Source organism: Thalassophryne amazonica, chromosome 6, assembly GCF_902500255.1.
Source record: "Thalassophryne amazonica chromosome 6, fThaAma1.1, whole genome shotgun sequence".
NCBI lineage: Eukaryota > Metazoa > Chordata > Actinopteri > Batrachoidiformes > Batrachoididae > Thalassophryne > Thalassophryne amazonica.
The window spans coordinates 52763102-52782733 of record NC_047108.1 but is presented as its reverse complement, the minus strand read 5'-3'; the positions used below and the strand labels follow the sequence as shown (position 1 = coordinate 52782733).

General features: G+C 41.0%; 1 protein-coding gene across 1 annotated transcript; it reads right to left on the bottom strand.

Annotated features, from left to right (window-relative positions):
• Positions 1-1832: 1832 nt before the first annotated feature.
• Positions 1833-12211, bottom strand: krt8 (keratin 8). The gene is made up of 8 exons (XM_034172184.1): positions 11675-12211; positions 9076-9284; positions 5996-6056; positions 5788-5883; positions 5258-5422; positions 4848-4973; positions 4487-4751; positions 1833-2655 (listed from the first exon to the last, which is right to left on the bottom strand). The coding sequence occupies exons 1-8, from the start codon at positions 12101-12103 to the stop codon at positions 2423-2425; spliced, it is 1584 nt and encodes a 527-aa protein (XP_034028075.1). The 5' UTR covers positions 12104-12211; the 3' UTR covers positions 1833-2422.
• Between the last annotated feature and the right edge of the window lie 7421 nt (positions 12212-19632).

Genomic DNA, 19632 nt, shown 5'->3' with positions numbered 1-19632 from the left:
TATATATATATATATATATATATATATATGTGTGTGTGTGTGTGTGTGTTCTCCACTCAGATTGCAATAGCCAATCACAGATTAGCCTTTCTGTCCATCATTTACCTGTATTTTGGCATGCTTGGCACCAGGAAGTTATGTTGGATCCAAAAAGGCTTATATTGGATCGGTTCCCACTGACCAATACCGTTAGAGCTTACTGCCAACAGCTAGCCAATCAGAGCGTAGCATACGAAGGTCAGGAACTAGCTGACAGACGCTGCTTGAAAAATGGCAACAAACGTCAACAACAGCAGAAATTGTCTGCCAGCGAGGTTTGCTGAGTTCACAGAGGAGGAACTGGTGGAAATATTGAACTCCAAGGATGCCAAAAACACTAAGAAGGTAGACAAGCACGCTACTGACATTTTAGAAGCATTCATCGTATCAGAATCAATCATATGCTGTTCGCAACAAAATAAATTGATCTAATTTACTTGACTCTTTGTTGATTGCTTAATTTGGGAGGGGGTGGAGAACATAACAATTGATGGATGGCAAGTTAAGTTATATTGGACTCGGCTATGCCTCGTCCAATATAACTTTTCTTCATCCAATATTTCTCTATGTTGGGCTCCTTACCATCCATTATTTGTATATATATATATATATATATATATATATATATATATATATATATATATATATATATATATATATATATATATATATATATATATATATATATCTTGGTTTCAATGACAGTCAACTAAAATACTAGTTCTGTGCATAATTTTTAAAAATGTTCCTCGATTACCATGGCAACCACCTAACCTTTGTCTTGAGATAATTTTTAGAAGTGTTTTCCCAGGTTGTTATGGCAACCATCTATGACCTATGCTATGTATATGCTACATTATGTATATATTTACTCATATTCAATGCAGTGTAATTAAATTTATTATGTGTATGAGTAGATACACACATTGGAGTCCTGTCCGGGGTGTACCCTGCCTCATGCCGTATGACTGCTAGGATAGGCTCCAGCACCCCGTTATCCTTAATTGTAGCAAGTGGGCATAGATAATGAATGAATGAATGACAAGACATGTTCTTTCAATTGAAATACTTTACAAACAATTAGTTTAATCTATGTTGCTATTGTTTTGCTCCTCTGTTATTTTGGACATCTGTGTTAACAAAATTTGAATGCAGGGTTTGACTAATGCATCCCAGAGGTATCAATAGTTGGTATCTATGATCATGTATGGAGATCCAACCAGAATGCCAATTTTTTACTAACCCTAAATTACCTGTAGGTTTTCATAGGACAATCAGGTTGTGAAAAATCAATGAAGACATTCTTGCATAAGAAACTACCTACTGGAAATCAGTCTGCCCAGCTTATGGAAGCTGCATCCGCACTATCATATGAAAATGTTGGGCATTTAACCTTGATATCTTATGTCAGTAAAGCTACCCTAAGATTCAATACTTGCAAACAGTATCGCTATCATTCAGTGGGAAAATACCCTCCTGCACTGTTTTTTGGGAGAGCTATGGTTGAGAATGTTTATAAGATAATGTCTACAGATTCTACACAACACGTAGGAGATGGTTGTGAATGGTGCCCTCTGGCTGGGATTCCAGTCCAACACAAGTTACTTCTTCAGCCAAGGCTGTCCCAGTTTACAGCTGGGTGGACTGAGACAATACTGATTAAAAGGTCTTATCCAAGGACACCAGTAGCGTGACTGGGAATCTAACCCAGGTCTACATATAAAAAGCCCAAGTCCTCAACACTTTATTGGAAGGATGTATTTGAAAGAAACCAGAACACAGGAACACAAATGTTTTCAGTAAACACTTTTTATTTGTTTTTGTAGCAAAAACAGCACCTCAGGACAACAGCGTGATGTGTGGAGCCTCCTAAGGGGTCAAATCGTTTCAGTTATAGGTCACGCACAGGGGAGACATGCACTACCTACTATAGCAGGCATTTGTAAGGCATTAGTTGATCACAAACACTGAAGCTCTGTTTCAGTTTGTTCACATTCCTGTGACGATAGTACTGTCCATTTAAGGCAACATAGTTCTGAAATGGGACAGCCCTTCGTGTACAAAATTGGGGTTGCAAAGATTTTAAGGGAATGTTATATGTCTTTTTTTAAGTTACATTTTACTGTTTTAGTACAGACAGTATGACATATAAAGTAGGTTCTTTGGTCCCTTACAGCTCTTTGGTAGTGTTAGGATCATTTATTGCTTCACTAGAAAACATGTTTAGTCTCTGCTAGAGAGTGACTGGAAAACATTTTACTTCATACTTGTTTATTGCAACATTTTCAGGATGCGGGGGGGCAGGGGTTCAATTGTGAGTATAAAACTATCAGACAGGCAGAGATCAATGCAGACAGGTAGCTACGTCAGTAAACTAAGCAGCTCACTCATCAATAACTTCAGAGGACTCGGACACCACTCTGCCATCCCTGGTCTCAATCATTTTGACGACAACATTCCTCTTAGTCTGGGAGGTGGTTGAGGGGCCATACCCGCTGTACCCGCTGCCACTGCTGTAACTGTAGCCACCGCCGCCGCTGTATCCGCCAAACCCACTGGAGACCCCGCTGGAGTAGGTGCTCCTCATGCTCTCCAAAGGCATACCACCGTAGCTTGCTGTTAACAGAAGGAAGGTAGCGGACGTCATTGGTAAAATGTTTTAAAATGAACTATTTTCTCATAATGATCAGTGTTGGAGCAATTATATTAAAAGAAAAAAATATTTATATGTATTTTTAGATTTCTTTGCACACCAAGTCAAAAAGTCAAATTTTTACTTTTTGCTTCTTTAGTTAAGAAATTCTGATTGTTATAAGTCGCATGTTATATGCAAAGAAAGGCTTTTTGAAACAGTTGTGAAACTGCTTCAAGTACACAACGCATCTGGAAAGTATTCACAGCGCTTCCCTTTTCCCACATTTTGTTATTTACAGCCTTATTCCAAAATGGATAAAATTCATTGTTTCCTCAAAATTCTACACACAATACCTCATAATGACAATGTGAAAAAGGGTTTTGTTTTGTTTGTTTTTTTGTAAGATTTTTTGCAAATTTCTAAAAAAAAAAGAAGAAAGAAATCATGTACATAAGTATTCACAGCCTTTGCTATCCTTGAGATGTTTATACAGTTTAATTTGCATCCACCACCAATCACACCTGCATGGCAGAGTGGACAGACAGAAGACATTCCTTAGTAAAAGGCACATGGAAGCCCGCCTGGAGTTTGCCAAAATCCATCTGAAGGACTCTGAGACCATGAGAGACCATTATAGAGTGAAATCAGCTCTACCGTCTTGTCAAATCAAGTGTTTCTACTCCAATTAGAGTTGATTTTACACTGTGATAGAGTTGAACAAAATTCTGTGGTTTGATGAGACAAAAATTGAACTCTTTGGCGTGAATGCCAGGCATCATGTTTGGCAGAAACCAGGCACCATCCCTACAGTGAGGCATAGTGGTGGCACCATCATGCTGTGGGGATGTTTTTCAGGGGCAGGAACTGAGAGACTAGTCAGGATTGAGGGAAAGATGAATGTATAAATGTATAAAGACATCCTGGATGAAAATCTGCTCAGTGTTCTTGATCTCAGACTGGGGTGATGGTTCATCTTTCAGCAGGACAATGACCCGAAGCACGCAGCCAAGATATCAAATGAGTGGCTTTAGGACAACTCTGAATGTCCTTGAGTGGCCCAGCCAGAGTCCAGACCTGAATCCAATTTAACATCTCTGGAGAGATCTGAAAATGGCTGTGCACCGACACTTCCATCCACCCTGATGCAGCTTGAAAGGTGCTGCAAAGAGGAATGGGCAAAACTGCCCAAAGACAGGTGCACCAAGTTTGTGCCATCATATGTAAAAAGACTTGAGGCTGCAATTGCTGCCAAAGGTGCATCAACAAAATATTGAGCAAAGGGTGAAAATACTTATGTACATGTGATTTCTTCATTTTTATTTTTAATAAATTTGCAAAAAAAAAAAATCATGTTGTCATTATGGGGTGTTGTGAGTAGAATGTTGGGGGGGGGGGGGGAATGAATTTACTCTATTTTGGAACAAGGCTGTAACATAGCAAAATGTGGAAAAAGTGAATAGCTGTGAATATTGTCCGGATGCACTGTATTTTAAGCAGCGTACATATCACCTTATTTTTAACTGGTTTTAAAATGTTTTAATTGAAAGACACAACTGCTTCAACTACATTTGATCTGGTTAAATATATATCATCTGGGTTTAAATAGTTCTACTTTTAATATTTGTTAAATGTGATTTAGAATACTCAAAGTCAGATTTATACCAATTCAGATGATAATTATATTCATAAAACTTGTTTACTTCTCTGTACAAATAGAGAACAAAGGTTTTGACTTACAAAATGAATAAATATGAATATGTACTGTGACTTCAGACAAGGCAAACCACAGTGAGGATTAGAAAAGTGACTTACAGCTCTGTGTTGAAATGTTGATTGCTTTGATGCCGCTGGCCAGCCTGTCCTCCTCTCCCTCCAGGAGTTTTCTGTAGGTTGCAATCTCAATGTCCAGAGCTAGCTTGACATTCATCAGGTCCTGGTATTCTCTGATCTGGCGGGCCATGTCCTGTTTGGCTCTCTGCAGGGCCTCCTCGAGGTCCTTGATACGGCCTTTAGCATCCTTCACTGCCATCTCACCACGCTCCTCAGCCTCAGCAATCTGGGCCTCAAGGTTGGCACGCTGGGTTAAGAAAAAAAAAAGATTATTCCACGCTCTATAAGCTTCATCACATTATTAATATTGCTGAATGTTGATGAAAAAGCAAGTCTTCCTCACCTGTCCTTTGACGGCATCGATCTCCGATGTGAGTCTCTGGATCATGCGGTTGAGATCGGAGATTTCTGTCTTGGTAGCTCTGAGGTCATCTCCATATTTGGTTGCAGATGACTGCATTTCTTCATACTTCAAGAACATCAACAAAACAGATTACAAATTTGAAAGTCTTGCAACAACTGTGCTGTATTTACTTAAAAGGGTGCTCTTCCATAATTGTACAAGTGTGAAGCATCACAACTGATTACAATTCCAGCCTCAGGGTATTGCTTTTCTTTGAAATCATAACTGTAGCCATGAACAGTTTTTGCACGGGTGTAACATGTTTCACTTTCCGTCACCAACTCAAATGTAAGCAGACGTATGTGGCTGGAGATTAAAATATGCAAATTAGGAAAAGATCTCTCCTTCACCTTGGTCTTGTACCATGTCTCAGCCTCACCGCGGCTGCGGTTGGCGATGTCCTCATACTGAGATCGCACTTCAGCCACAATCGCATCCATGTCCAGGTTGCGGCTGTTGTCCATCTCCACAATTACTGATGTGTCCTTGATCTGGCTCTGGAGTTCACGCAGTTCCTACAGAATAATGAAACAGACAAATTAGTCATCCACACCTCACTAAAACATTCTGCAATGCTTCCAGGGATGGTGCAAGAGGCAGTTGAAGATACTTAACAGATGTTGCAAGAAACTACAAACATGGCTCCAGAGAAACTTCATTTTGTAGGGAAAAGTGTACAAAAGCAAGTTCCCAATTCAAGAAAGCCAACAAGGAACATGCAGGTCACAATCAATAGCTTTTTAATGAGACTAAAATCATGTCTTATGTAAGCAAGGTCCATATTTGCATGGAGCATGGACAAGACGTTTTCCAGCTTCAAGGTACAATGTCAGTCAAAGCATCAAGCAAACAACACCTTTGAGGTGATTCCATACAATACCTCTTCATAGATCTGCCTGAGGAAGTTGATCTCATCTGTCAGACCCTCCAGCTTGGCCTCCAGCTCAACCTTATTCATGTAGGCTTCATCGACATCCTGAAACGCACAAGCAAGTGTTAGGCAATCATATACAGTACTGTGAAATACAAAATCCTAAACAAAAATGCAGGTGGTACATAACTTTCCAACATATTTCTGTTGTATTTACCTTCTTGATGAGAACAAAGTCATTCTCACACTCGGTACGCTTGTTGATTTCATCCTCATACCTGAAAGAAGAAAAATAAAAACACTGACGGTTACAGTCTTTGACATGAAGCATTTTGACACATGTCATCTGAACAAATGGGACACTTTTTTACTTGTCCTATAGAAGAAAAGGTGCAACATCCACATGTGTTTTAATTAAAATAATCAAATATGTCTGTCTATATGTAGCCCATGATAGACTGGCGGCCTATCCAGAGTGTGTCCCGTCTCTCACCCTATGACTGCTGAGATAGGCTCCCGCCACCCAAGACCCTTAACTGGAGTAAGAAGGTACTGAAAATGACAAAATAATTATCAGTGACTATTAAAAAACTTACTATTCTGCTATCTATCTATCTATCTATGGCTATAATATTGCTTGCTGCTGCATGTCCACTAAAACTGTGCTATGTGTATTCCAGCTTATAACATCATAGTAACTGTACATTATTGGGCAAGTAAATGAGGCTTGAAAGAAGGCACTTTTGGTGATGCAGTTGGGTAGGAGCCAAATGTGACACTTCAACGATAAGTCATCTTTCACCACAATTCCATCGTTGTCATGATTCCTTGATTGTCATCTAATTCACCTCTTGTTGTTTATGTTCTGTTTTGTAAAAGTTTGCAAAATCTTACTTTTAACTGTTAGAATGACCTAAGCAGTGGGTCACCCCTCTGAGTCTGGTCTGCTTGAGGTTTCTTCCTCAATATCATCAGAGGGAGTTTTTCCTTACCACTGTTGCCTGTGTGCTTGCTCTAGGGGTTGGTAAGGTTATTATTATGATATGGCACTATATAAACTAAATAAATTGAAATTGTCATTGTGTGTTTCTTAAATATGATATATTCAGTTCAACTGCCATTGTGTGTTTCTTAAAAAATATGAAACATTCAGGTCAAATTCCATCTTCAGTAATATGGTATATATATATATATACACACACACACACACACACAATAAAATAATAATAATAATTATTATTATTATTATAAGGAATTTGACCACCTTCAAAGAAAAAAATGTGAATGCCTGATTATGGATAATGTAATAGAATACCTCCATTGTCCAAATAGCTTGTCATGGACACAATTTAATGTCAAATCTTGTGTTAGTTTACATTTTCAACATCAGACGTCATTCACTGCTGTAATCTCATTTCTTGTTCCTGCAGTTTTGAGAGTTTATTTGCTGAAATAACAGCAGGGGGCACTGGTGATCTATCTGTAGTTCTTGAAATAATTTGGGACTATTGTCTGACATTGTTGACTCAAGGCCAAGCATCACAGGTGTTACTAATATTTGACCCCCAGGGGTCCCAAAACCTCTGCAGGTTTGCTCCATTTAGCTGTAGACATCCAGCGTATATGCTCAGCAGAACTGTGTTTGTGTGTTTCTATGTGAGCCAGCATTCACACAAGAATGGTTCTGTCACTTTAAATAAATCTTTGCAGACCATTATCCATCTTGGTCATTGAGTTTCACCTCCAATCCTATATAATATAATGGGTGTACACAGAATGCCTGCTCAGTGTTGTCATTCTCTTGGGTTTAGATGATGTAAGACGTGGACAGATGTAGGGAGTAGTCTGCAAAGTAGATATCTCAAGACTCCAATATACTTGTTTAAAAGGGACTTTCAGAGCATAAAGTTGTAAGAGATAAAGATTGTTTTGTTATTTGTAGTGTTTTTTTGTTTCTCATTTGTATGTGGTTGCTTTTTTTTACTTCCTTTTCTATTTCCTTGACAATCACTGAAAAAGAGCTCTTGTTAGCACACTAGCACTAGCATGACAAAACAGATGCGCCAGTGACTGTTGTCAAAATTGTTGAAGTTGAACATTGGCATTAATTGTAGTTAAACTATGTTTTTACAATAGAATAAATGTGAGTTGTTTTGGGGGTATTATAATGTAATTACTGCTAACTACTCTTGCTGCTAACTGACATGTTTCTGTGTAGGTTCTCAGTTGTCCAGGTGGTTTCCATAGTAGAGAAGCTTGAATCTTCGACTGGACTGGGTTGCTTGACGCGAGGACGTTTCGCGTCTGATCACAGAAGCTTCCTCAGCTAAATTTCTTGCTCTGGTAGTCTGACTTCTGTCTTGACTCTTGTAGAGAAGAATAAACAGAAGCCACAAAAGCTGGAGTTTTAAACCTAACCAGACCCCTCCTACCGAGAGGCCGACTGCTAGTGACTAACAATTGCTCTAATTAGCAAGAAGAAGGTGATTGCTAGAGGTGGGCGGATCAATCCTAATATCGATCATATCGATACCAACACAGGTATTGATATTGAACGATCCTCATGTAAAAATATCGATACTCAAGCTTTTTTCTCTCCCACACGTACTGACTGCTGCACACACAGATTCATCAAAGTCTACTCTCTGACTGTAAGAGCAGCGCTGCGCTGTCACACAACACAGAGCAGCGCACCCTTGTATTGTGGTTTGTCAGCCCTCTACCTCAGGAGATTTTGTTTTAAGTTGTGTTGAGTGATATTTTTTTAAACAAAAATGTTGATTGTGATAATAAAGTATTTTGTTGTCACATACAATGTTTGGCGAAATTCTATCCTAGGTCTTTTGGATCCTTTGGCTCTGTGAAGTTTAAATATGAAAAAGTATCGGTACTGGTATCAGTATTGGTATCGATATCGGCGATACTGGGCCTGTATTTACTTGGTATCGGATCAATGCCAAAATTCCCGGTATCGCCCACCTCTAGTGATTGCAATACAAATCAGTCTATATACTAAGTAATCAGCTATACTTTGTTGTCCTATAACATTATTGATCATGAAGGGTTTTTTCTTATTATATTCACATTTTTCCCTCCTGTTTAATGCTCAGTTAAAAAAAATGTTAGTCCTGTATTTTTAACCTTCCGTACAGCTGTATTGTAAACAGTTAAAAAGAATGCTGCAGTTTATCTGAAACAAGTAGTGATCCGAGAAAGACCATAAGCCTTTATAGGTCTGAATGAGCCTGAAACTACTTAGTATCGGCACTTGCTACCCGACATCCCATACACACTCACTTGTTCTTGAAGTCTTCAACCAGGCCCTGCATGTTGTGCAGGTCGGCCTCCAGCTTCATCTTGTCATTGCCCAGGCTGTCCAGCTGTCTGCGGAGGTTAGCAATGTAGGCTTCGAACATGGCGTCAATGTTGGAGCGGGTGGTGGTCTGACCCTGCAGCAGGTTCCACTTGGTCTCCAGCATTTTGTTTTGCTGTTCCAGGAAGCGAACCTGCATGGATGGAGAGGATACAAAGAATTCTATTGTTGGTGAAAAAAGGAATATGAGTGTGTGTAAGAACTGAACCTAGACCAGACTGAGCAAACAAACAAAGCCAAAATAATTGGCCCCATCTTAACTATGCATAATGATTTTTCAGTCAGTAACGACTAAATGCAACAATGTAGACAGTGTCCGCAATCTGCTGCTCTCTGACATGACAAAGCTGCCACAGAAACAACATCCTCATAATTAATCATCGGGATCAGGCTGACCGTTCCTCCCATTCATGGTCTACACAGGCTTTGTTGATCTTATCTATCTTTGGAGCTTTGTAAGCTGCTGTTGGCTTCGTTTCCAGAGTGGCTGTGGTTTTTCCAGAGGAAGGCCTGCCATACGTGTATCCTGACAGCAGCGAGTACGGGGTGGGGGCGGGCAGGGTGGAAAAACGACATTGATGCAGGACTAGTGCTAGTTAACCCTTCTTCTATATATTCTCCTGTTTTTGTTTGGCAGCTTTTTGTAATGCTAGTCCTGCCAGGGGGAGGGGTGCTGCAAAGCTGGTTGTGCTCACGGATACAGGAAAGGTAAATATTTGATTGTGTTGTAAGCGTTTGTGGGAAGAATATGTTAAAATGGGAGTAGAGAATGAAACGGGGCAGATATGTGTACAATACCACTACAGTTGTGTGTATTATGGTAAAAGCACTATATACTGTATATATATATATATATATATATATATATATATATATATATATATACAGTATATACAGTATACAGTATACAGTGGCCATCTTGGATTTTGCTATTCATTATCCAAAGGCGAAAAAAATATACGACATGATGTCTATGGGCTTATATATATATATATATATATATAAGCCCATAGACATCATGTCGTATATTTTTTTCGCCTTTGGATAATGAATAGCAAAATCCAAGATGGCCACCGTGGTCTTCTGGAACATCATCAATGTGCTGTGATTTTCTTCATTTTCTATATTTTTATATTTTCATACACACGGAATACATTCCAGCGACAATCATATCGATTTACAACACAAACAAACAGAAATAACTTGCATAATATCTAGTAAATCCCTTTCTGCTGCTCCCTTGGTTCACTCGGGGTTGCCACAGCAGATCAGGATCTGCATGTTAATTTGGCACAAGTTTTACACCACATGCCCTTCCTGAAAGAACTCCGCATTACTTGCAGAATGGTCAGGGATTGGGTTTTAACCAAGAACGTTCGGCACTGGAAACAAAGCGCAAGTAACTGCTTGGCTGCTTTATTACTGCTCTATATCAAACAATGTCTGTCCATAATTTGGTGCTTTTACGATAAAACACACAATATTTTCACATATATGCCCCAATATAAAGGGCTTTATTGTGTGTGTGAAAAGTTTGATATGTAAAAGCGATGAGTTTCTCTTGCAGAGTGTAAGAAATTCAATTTTATGTACTTAGTTTTAACTGCAATAAGCTCCACAAATTACAAAAAAAGTACAACAATGTGCTTAATCCTTTCAGTCAGTCTAAAAGCTGGCAGTAGGTGTGTTGATAGTCAGATGGAACTGAGCAGAAAGATGAAGCCAACTGGCCTTTTTAAATATTAACACACTGCTAAGGCCGTGCAGGACAGATACTCTATTGTAACTTAACACAAATACCACAATATGAAGCAGACTTGCACGTGGACACTCACAACCCCGTTTATTCAGTTTTACATAAACACGTCTTTGTGTTATATCAGTTAGAAAGAAAGTTTGTCAGAAGGGTGAGAATGACACACATTGCTGTGTGCGTGTGTATTTTCCTAGTTTGTGTCGGGAGGGGGGTTGTCGCACCAGGGCTGTATAAAGAGCCACACCCCAGCTAAGGCAGGGTCCAGTCCCAAGGTAACACATATCACAAACCTTTGAGCTGTGACCTGACACACCCTTCTCTCTCTTTGTCTTTCTCCCCCCTCAACCGCCTACTCTTTTTATGCGTTCCACTTTTTGATCAGAGTAAAATGACCGTTAGACTCAGAAAGCACACAGCCTATATAACCTTAGCGTCGAGCTGAATCGTATTTAGCATTTCTGGCTTGCCTGCATTTGTGGGAGGTGATGTAATCAGAGAGAGGAATAGATCAACCCTTTCCAAGCTGATAAAGTCAGTAAAACAGCATTAGAGCACATCTGGCAAACATATGGACTTCTTCAATCAACTTGATCGCAACCTTACAAAAGTCGGCCATCTTTGTCAGTTCCTTGCGATCTGTGTGCTCACCGATCACATTTTCTGTGTTTGAAGTGCACACTTTAAAGATGAATGGTTCATATACACTCTGTCTCTCACACACACACACACACACACTGGGATATGTGTCTTCAATTACAAACACTCACCTTGTCAATGAATGAGGCAAAGCGGTTGTTCAGGGTCTTGATCTGCTCCTTTTCCTGGGTGCGCACAGCTTGGATATTGGGGTCAATCTCGAGGTTCAGGGGGGCCAGCAGGCTCTTGTTCACAGTTACAGCGGTAATGGGGGTTGCATGCATGCCCATGCCACCCATGCCTCCTCCTATGCCACCCATGCCACTCATGCCTCCTCCTATGCCACCCATGCTTGAGCCCAGGCTTGAGTAAGAGGAGCGACTGATGATTCCTGCACCACCCATGCCATAGCCCGCTCCATAGCCGGGTCCTCCATAGGAGGTCTTGATAGAATAGCTTGAGCGTGTGGTGCCTGGTCCAGCGTATGATGAGCTGCTGAAGTTCCGTGGGGCGGTAGAGCTCTTCACTTTGTAGGTGCTGCTGCTGTACTTCATAGACATTTTGAAATCTGGTGTTTTACTCGCGAATAGGTCTGGGAAAGCTCGGTTGGCAAGACAAGCAGGCTGGCCAGCAGAGGGGAGAGACCAGAGTGGATAGGAAGAGAAGAAACTTCTGAGGAGTTTTAAAGCGCCTGTTGCTGTGGGAGGAGACTGTGGTGAGTTGTGATTGGTTGCAGACCTGTGTGAAGGGAGAAGGAGGTCGGGCTGTAACACTACACTTCTATGACACATTGTCCAGTCACTCGAACCATTACCTGGCCTTTCTGCAACGTTCTGTGTGATATCGCACACAAGCTCGCCTTAGCAGCAATCTTTCATTTCTGCCGTGCCGTCCGTCTTTATTTGGCAATTCAGATAAAAGTATTTTATGAAACATACTACAGCTGAGACACCACAGAAGATGTTCATGTTATTCTGCAGGAGGTTTTATGTGAAGAACTTGTGATGTACATAAGAGAATAAGATAACCATGCCAGTATAAGCGTGTCTACATATTTGTGCATGACCAGTGTGGCTCAGATTCTGTCTGTTAGGGTTTACATGAAGGTTTAGGCATGTTTTAGTTTTGGCTTAAAGTATGAGAGATTCCATGAAAGTTATTGCGATATCCACTCAAGTGGCAAACAGTAGTCGCTGGGTGTGTCCGTCTGTGTCAAAGTGCATGGGTAGCTGATAAGGTTTGGAATACTGCTTGGAATACTACCCCTGCTTGTATGATTTTTGTCAGAAATTAAAGAAACACTCCTTTATAGTGGTTCATGTGCCTCCAAAATGTATCATTTCAGCCCAATGATTTGGGTTTTGTTAGGATGTTTTCAAACCAATAACAATGGCCCAGACATGGAACGTAGGATTTTTGGCTGTAGCTAATATTTGTCATATTAAGGTGTGTTTGCTCAATGGAAAGGTGTGATTGTGTGACTTGTAGATTACCCGTGCATTTGAGTGAGTTATAGTAAAAAAAAAAGAAAAAAAAATCCTGGCTGTTAAATTGAATAGCCATCATTTTTATATGATTAGATATTTGACCACTAAAACTGTAAAGCTGTGACCACGTTATTACAACAAAATAGATTTTATGCAAATTACCCCATTTTTTGTATGTATGTAATCTTAATATTAATAAGTTCTTTGTTTGGTCATTCAGGGTTTTCATGTATCCCATAATCCCTTGCGCTCCAGAGAGTCACTGCTGTCAAAACAACATAGAGAATCCACATGATAAATGTAAATGAATATTATACTACAAAAATGTATTTTTTTTATGCTTTTCATCATGTTAACTGCATGCATGATACCCTGAAAACTTGCTAAAACAATTATAACGAATAATCCGTGTCTGCTACATTTAATCTGTGTGGAATTTAATAAATGGAAACCGAATTTCAGACATATTATATATATTAGTCTGGAACAAAGAGGACAAACAGTGTTGCACAGATCAAAGATCAAGACGTTTAAGAGCAAACTTCACTTTCCCCCAGAACGACATGATCAGGAAGCGAGCGTAGCTCACAGCAGCTCCCATTGAAAATAACAGAGAGACGACCTGTGATTCTCGCATGTTTACATAAAATAAACACAATAACAACGTCTATAAACCCAGAGAATATATTCACGAGAGTTTTAGGCACAATATAAAAATAGTTTTATGTTGCGATGTTAATGGTGTTGTCCGTGTGCAGCGGTTAAAGTGCAGCGTGATCAGAGCGTATCAATGCAGTTCGCAATGTTACTGAGATCTCAGAGCGTGGTGAACTCTCTGAGGTTTTGTGGGATTTGAAACCTGAAAAGGGTGGATTCAGAGTATTTTCATCATCTTCAGAAACTGCCATGACGTTTTTTTTTTTTTTTTTAACCAGAGGCCAAAATATGGCCATCGGATATTACAAAGGCTTTTTGTCTGTCCGTTCGTCTGTCTGTGCTCAGCATAAGTCCAGTCTTTTTACGCCCAGAGTGTTAAAATTCACAGGGAACATTCCCTGGACACAGACCTTGGTTAAGTTCAAAGATAGCGAACCTTGATGTATTTTAAGAGATTTAAAAAGTCACATTCTCTTAGAATCTGATCCATTTTGTGTTTCAGTGACACAGATGACAGCCAATCAGAGTAGAGCTGCACCATGATGTCAGTCGCCTTTTCTCTTCAAAACCACTTTGTTTTCTGTGTTTTTATACATGTTTCTCATATATTATGTAAAAGGTAATGAGAAGTAAGTATTTCTAAAACTGAAAATGCTATTTTTAGAACCTATTAACACCTATGAACATATTTATAAGACATTTTACAAAGGTTAGCATGGTGGAATCACTTCCTAGTTTAGCGACTTGCTAACCGCTTTGTTTCTGGTATATTATGTAAACGTTTGAGAGAAACAAACACTTCTAAAACTGAAAATGCTGTTTTTGTAACCTGATAACACCTCTGGTGTCATTTACAAGGCATTTTGTGGACGTTAGCTTGCATGGTAACTTTCACTAACTCAAAGTTAACTTCCTATGGAGTTAAATTTGTCTCATTAATATTAATATGTGCAAATGCACAGAGGCTGATCTCTAACTATTCCTTGATTTGTACAACATGAAGAAATGAGGATTTGATTTGAAAATGTACAAATTGTGTGTAAAACAGGATCTCAATAATTAATTAAACAACTGCAAAATACAGTATAAAGAACCCAATGCGCATACAGCTGAGGGTATTTTAGCATTGCATTATATTAGTATTTGTAATTCTCCCCATCTCCTAACTCTAATCATAACCCCCAGACTCCACCATCACCCTGCATTTCGTGCTCCCCTGACAAAATTAATTTGTATCCCTGTCACGAAAATGGGGCACTTTTCATGATGGTATCACAAACCCATAGATTAATTTACTTTTTGTAATGCCATCATGAACTGCCGTGAGACTGGCTTGGTTAAAACTCACATATTATCTCATCTCAAATATGAAAGTAATTCTGTTTGGGTGGTTCTTGTGTGCATATTTTTCAGTTCAGCAAATATAGCCGTCCATCCAACAGCACCTACCAGAAAGCACACCTAATCTTGACCATTTTATAATATAGAAACTTTAAATATACATAAGTACACAAGTACATTTAGACTCACTATTAACTTTTTTAAAAATTGTATTGATAATATTCCTGGCTGTGAGTTCTTTCCCAGTCAGGGAAAATTCAGTAAAAGGTGTTAAATATTTATATTTAGCTGTCACTCACAACATTTGTGTAAAAAAAATAGGCATTCTGTAAAGGAGCATTGTACACAAGATGCAACACATGCGTCTGGCAGAGAGAACATAGAGAGGGCCAACTGATGTATTCTGGACACCATTTTGATTGTGTGTAAGTGGGGCAGCTTGGCTACTGCAGTAGAGTGACGTTTTGTAAACAAAACTTCTCTTGAGTGTACTACAAGCTACTGTAATGCACTATTTGACTTTAGGACATAAGGAACCACTATTACAAACATTTATTTAAACAGCTGTTATGATTGTGGAGTGTATAGAGTGGAAAATAAGGTGCTGTAAGTATATTATAACCTAGGCAGCCTGATCTTTTATATTTAGTTTTATATTTTCTTTTGTGTATTTTTAATCATGTTCTTTTTGTCTTTCTCTAAAATTGTATTGTAGCATTATTAGTTATTACTGTTATTGTTGCTGTTAAAATATTACAATTTGTAATACATTTGACTCATTTACGACAACAAACGCTGAGCCATTATTATACAGAAAACAAATGCACACAAACGTGCTGACAGCTGCAACAGCCTAATGCTAACTTTAACATTGAAAATGCCATAGACATGCTAACGCATTAGCATCGGTCCTGATTTTAAATGGTAAATGGACTGCATTTATATAGCACTTTTCCATCTGCATCAGACACTCAAAGTGCTTTACAATAATGCTTCACATTCACCCGATGTCAGGGTGCTGCCATACAAGGCGCTCACTATACACCAGGAGCAACTAGGGGATTAAGGACCTTGCCCTGAGTGATTTTCCAGTCAGGCTGGGATTTGAACCGAGGCTCTTCTGGTCCCAAGCCCAACACCTTAACCACTAGACCACCACCTCCCGTTTTTAAGTTATAAAATACATCTATCAACTGTTTCAGAAGACCATAACAGGTCGGTTTAACATAAAAAAGGTAAATATTACTCATAGACATATGCTCTTTAGTGTTTTAGAGGGGGAAAATGAAGATAAAGCGAAATAAAACAATGAATCAACGAAGCATTAGATTGAAGTACTGCTTCGATCTGCGAATCACTGCTTCGATTGGCTCAAGGTTCAAAGCAAAGCTGCGCTGCGGAAAAGCTGAGTACAGACCTGCTGCAGGGTCTGTAATAAATGTAGAGAAATTATCATTTTCCTGACAAACACCCCAAAAACAACGGCTACTCTGAAGGACTGATAAGGGAATCGTTAAGCAAAAAGGCTATTGTTGTTGGTGGATCGAATCATTTCTTAACGATACCCTTTGGAAAGGAGTAGAATGCCACTTCCTTGTTTGTTTTAGTCCATTGTTCTCCTGGGGGATTTCAATGCCCACGTGGGCGGTGACAGTGAGACATGGAGTGGGCTGATCGGGAAGAACGGCCTCCCCAGTCTGAACCCAAGTAGTGTTCAGTTGTTGGATTTCTGTGCTAGTCACAGTTTGTCCATCATGAACACCATGTTCAAGCACAAGGGTGTCCATAAGTGCACGTGGCACCAGGACACCCTGAGCCGGAGGTCGATGATCGACTTTGTAGTCGTATCATCTGACCTTCGGCCACGTGTCTCGGACACTCGAGTGAAGAGAGGGGCTGAGGTGTCGACCGATCACCACCTGGTGGTGAGTTGGATCCGCTGGGAGGGGAGGAAGCCGGTCAGACCTGGCAGGCCCAAACGTATCGTGAGGGTCTGCTGAGAATGACTGGTGGAACCCTCTGTCAGCGAGGTCTTCAACTCCCACCTCCGGGAGAGCTTCTCCCAGATCCCGAGGGAGTCCGAGTGGACCATGTTCTCCACCTCCATTGTCGATGCGGCCGCTCGTAGCTGTGGTCACAAGGTCTCTGGTGCCTGTCGCGGCGGCAATTCCTGAACCCGGTGGTGGACGCCGGAAATAAGGGATGCTGTCAAGCTGAAGAAGGAGTCCTACTTGTCTTTATTGGTAGGTGGTACCCCAGAGGCAGCTGACAGTTACCGGCAGGCCAAGCGTGCCGCAGCCCATGCGGTCACAGAGGCAAAAACTCGGGTCTGGGAGGAGTTCGGGGAGGCCATGGAGGAGGACTATCGGTCGGCCTCGAAGAAATTCTGGCAAACCGTCCGACGCCTCAGGAGGCAGAAGCAGCTCTCCACCAGCACTGTCTACGGTGCGGGTGGGGAGCTGTTGACCCTGACTGGGGATGTTGTCGGGCGGTGGAAGGAATGCTTCAAGGATCTCCTCAATCCCATCGTCACGTCTTCCGAAGAGGAAGCAGAGACTGGGGACTCAGAGGCAGACTCATCCATTACCCAGGCCTGGGCACCCTGTGGGGGGTGCTCCGGGAGTACGGGGTCCGGGGTCCTTTGCTAAGGGCTATCCAGTCCCTGTGCGACCGCAGCAGGAGCTTGGTTCGCATTGCCGGTAGTAAGTCAAACCTGTTTCCAGTGCACGTTGGCCTCCGCCAGGGCTGCCCTTTGTCACCGGTTCTGTTCATTATCTTTATGGACATAATTTCTAGGCGCAGCCAGGGTGTAGAGGGGGTCTGGTTTGGGAACCACAGAATCTCGTCTCTGCTGTTTGCGGACAATGTGGTTCTGTTGGCTTCGTCAAATCAGGACCTTCAGCGTGCACTGGGGCAGTTTGCAGCCAAGTGTGAAGTGTCCAGGATGAAAATCAGCACCTCCAAATCCGAGGCCATGGTTCTCGACCGGAAAAAGGTGCTTTGCCCTCTTCAGGTCGTTGGAGTGTCCTTGCCTCAAGTGGGTGAGTTTAAGTATCTCAGGGTCTTGTTCACAAGTGAGGGATGGATGGAGCATGAGATCGACAGACGGATTGGTGCAACATCTGCAGTGATGCGGTCCCTGTATCGGACCATTGTGGTTAAGAGAGAGCTGAGTAGGGGGGCAAACCTCTCGATTTACCAATCGATCTATGTTCCGATCCTCACCTATGGTCATGAGATTTGGCTCATGACCAAAAGAACGAGATTGCTGTTGCTACAGCCTTTTTGTGCACACCAGCAGCTGAAAGACAGAGCATGTGCTGTGCAAGCCCATCGAACCCTCACGCAGCAGGTGTCGGCCAAATTTCAGCTGACACACATGAACATCTAACATTGCCGCATGGCACTTAGAAAATGTGTGGCCATTCGCACTGTCATCATGAAAACAGTCAGCAGACAATCAGCTCAGTGGTAAAGTTTCTGACTGGCAATTAGAGCTTTTGGAAAGTGCAGGTTCAAATTCCGTGGGTGGCATGTATTTTTTATTTTTTTATTTTACAGCACTGTGTTCCCGCATGCACAAACCATCACAGCGGTATTGTGCATGCCTGCCCGTCTGCGCGATGTTTTCGCGGTTAGCTCATACAAGCTGTACTGCCGTGAGTGGCCCTTATTTGTACTATGTGTGAAGGGGCCCTTAAATTTGTGCAACATTTACAAGGAATGACTTACGTTTTTTTTAATTCCGTGTGCAAGGAGGTGACAGTGTCTCTGCTGGTGGAACAGCAGTCTGTCAAGTGCAAGAACTTAATTCCAATAGATGTTACAGTTGCTAATAGCAGCTGCTAAATTTTCTTTTAACCTTGAAAAATTGGGATGTGTTTGCAAATCTCATTCATACATTCTCTCGTTTTCGATGCCTGTTTACACCAATCAAGGGTCACAAGCCCTCCCGTGACCTCTCTATCCCAGCAGTCATAGGGCAAAAGTCTTGGTACACCCTGGACAGGACGCCAGTCTATCACAGGGCCACATATCAGCATTCACACTATCATACCTTTGGTCATGAATTCACCTAATCTGCCTGTCTTTGGAAGTGGAAAAAAAAACTGGAGCATCTGGAGGGAACCCATACAAACATGGGGAGAACATACAAACTCCACACAGAACAGACCAAGCAAGAAGTGAGCCTTCTTGCTGTGAGGCAACAGTTCTACCCACTAAGCTATCCTATTTACATTTCCCCCCTACAATTTTGCCCACTCAGGTGGACAAATCCAAAATTACATGTTCATGAAGGCAAACACACTAAATTGACAATACCTGCTATTTTGTGCATTTGAAAGAAAGAATCCTCATTGCGCTCTGTTTGTAAATCGGCATTCATGTTTGATTGTGATTGCTGTGGTGTTTACACACATTTTAACACATGCAAACCTTTAGAAAACTGTCAAAAGCTGCATTCTATGACGCTTTGTCTTCAAACGTTTTTGTCTCTCTTCACTCTGTGTTACTATTTTGTGTCTCAAAGCATCTTGATTGCAAAAGGTGCTGACAGTATTTGTTAGGTTTTGGTGTGGGACAAAGTCAGCAACCTCGCAGTG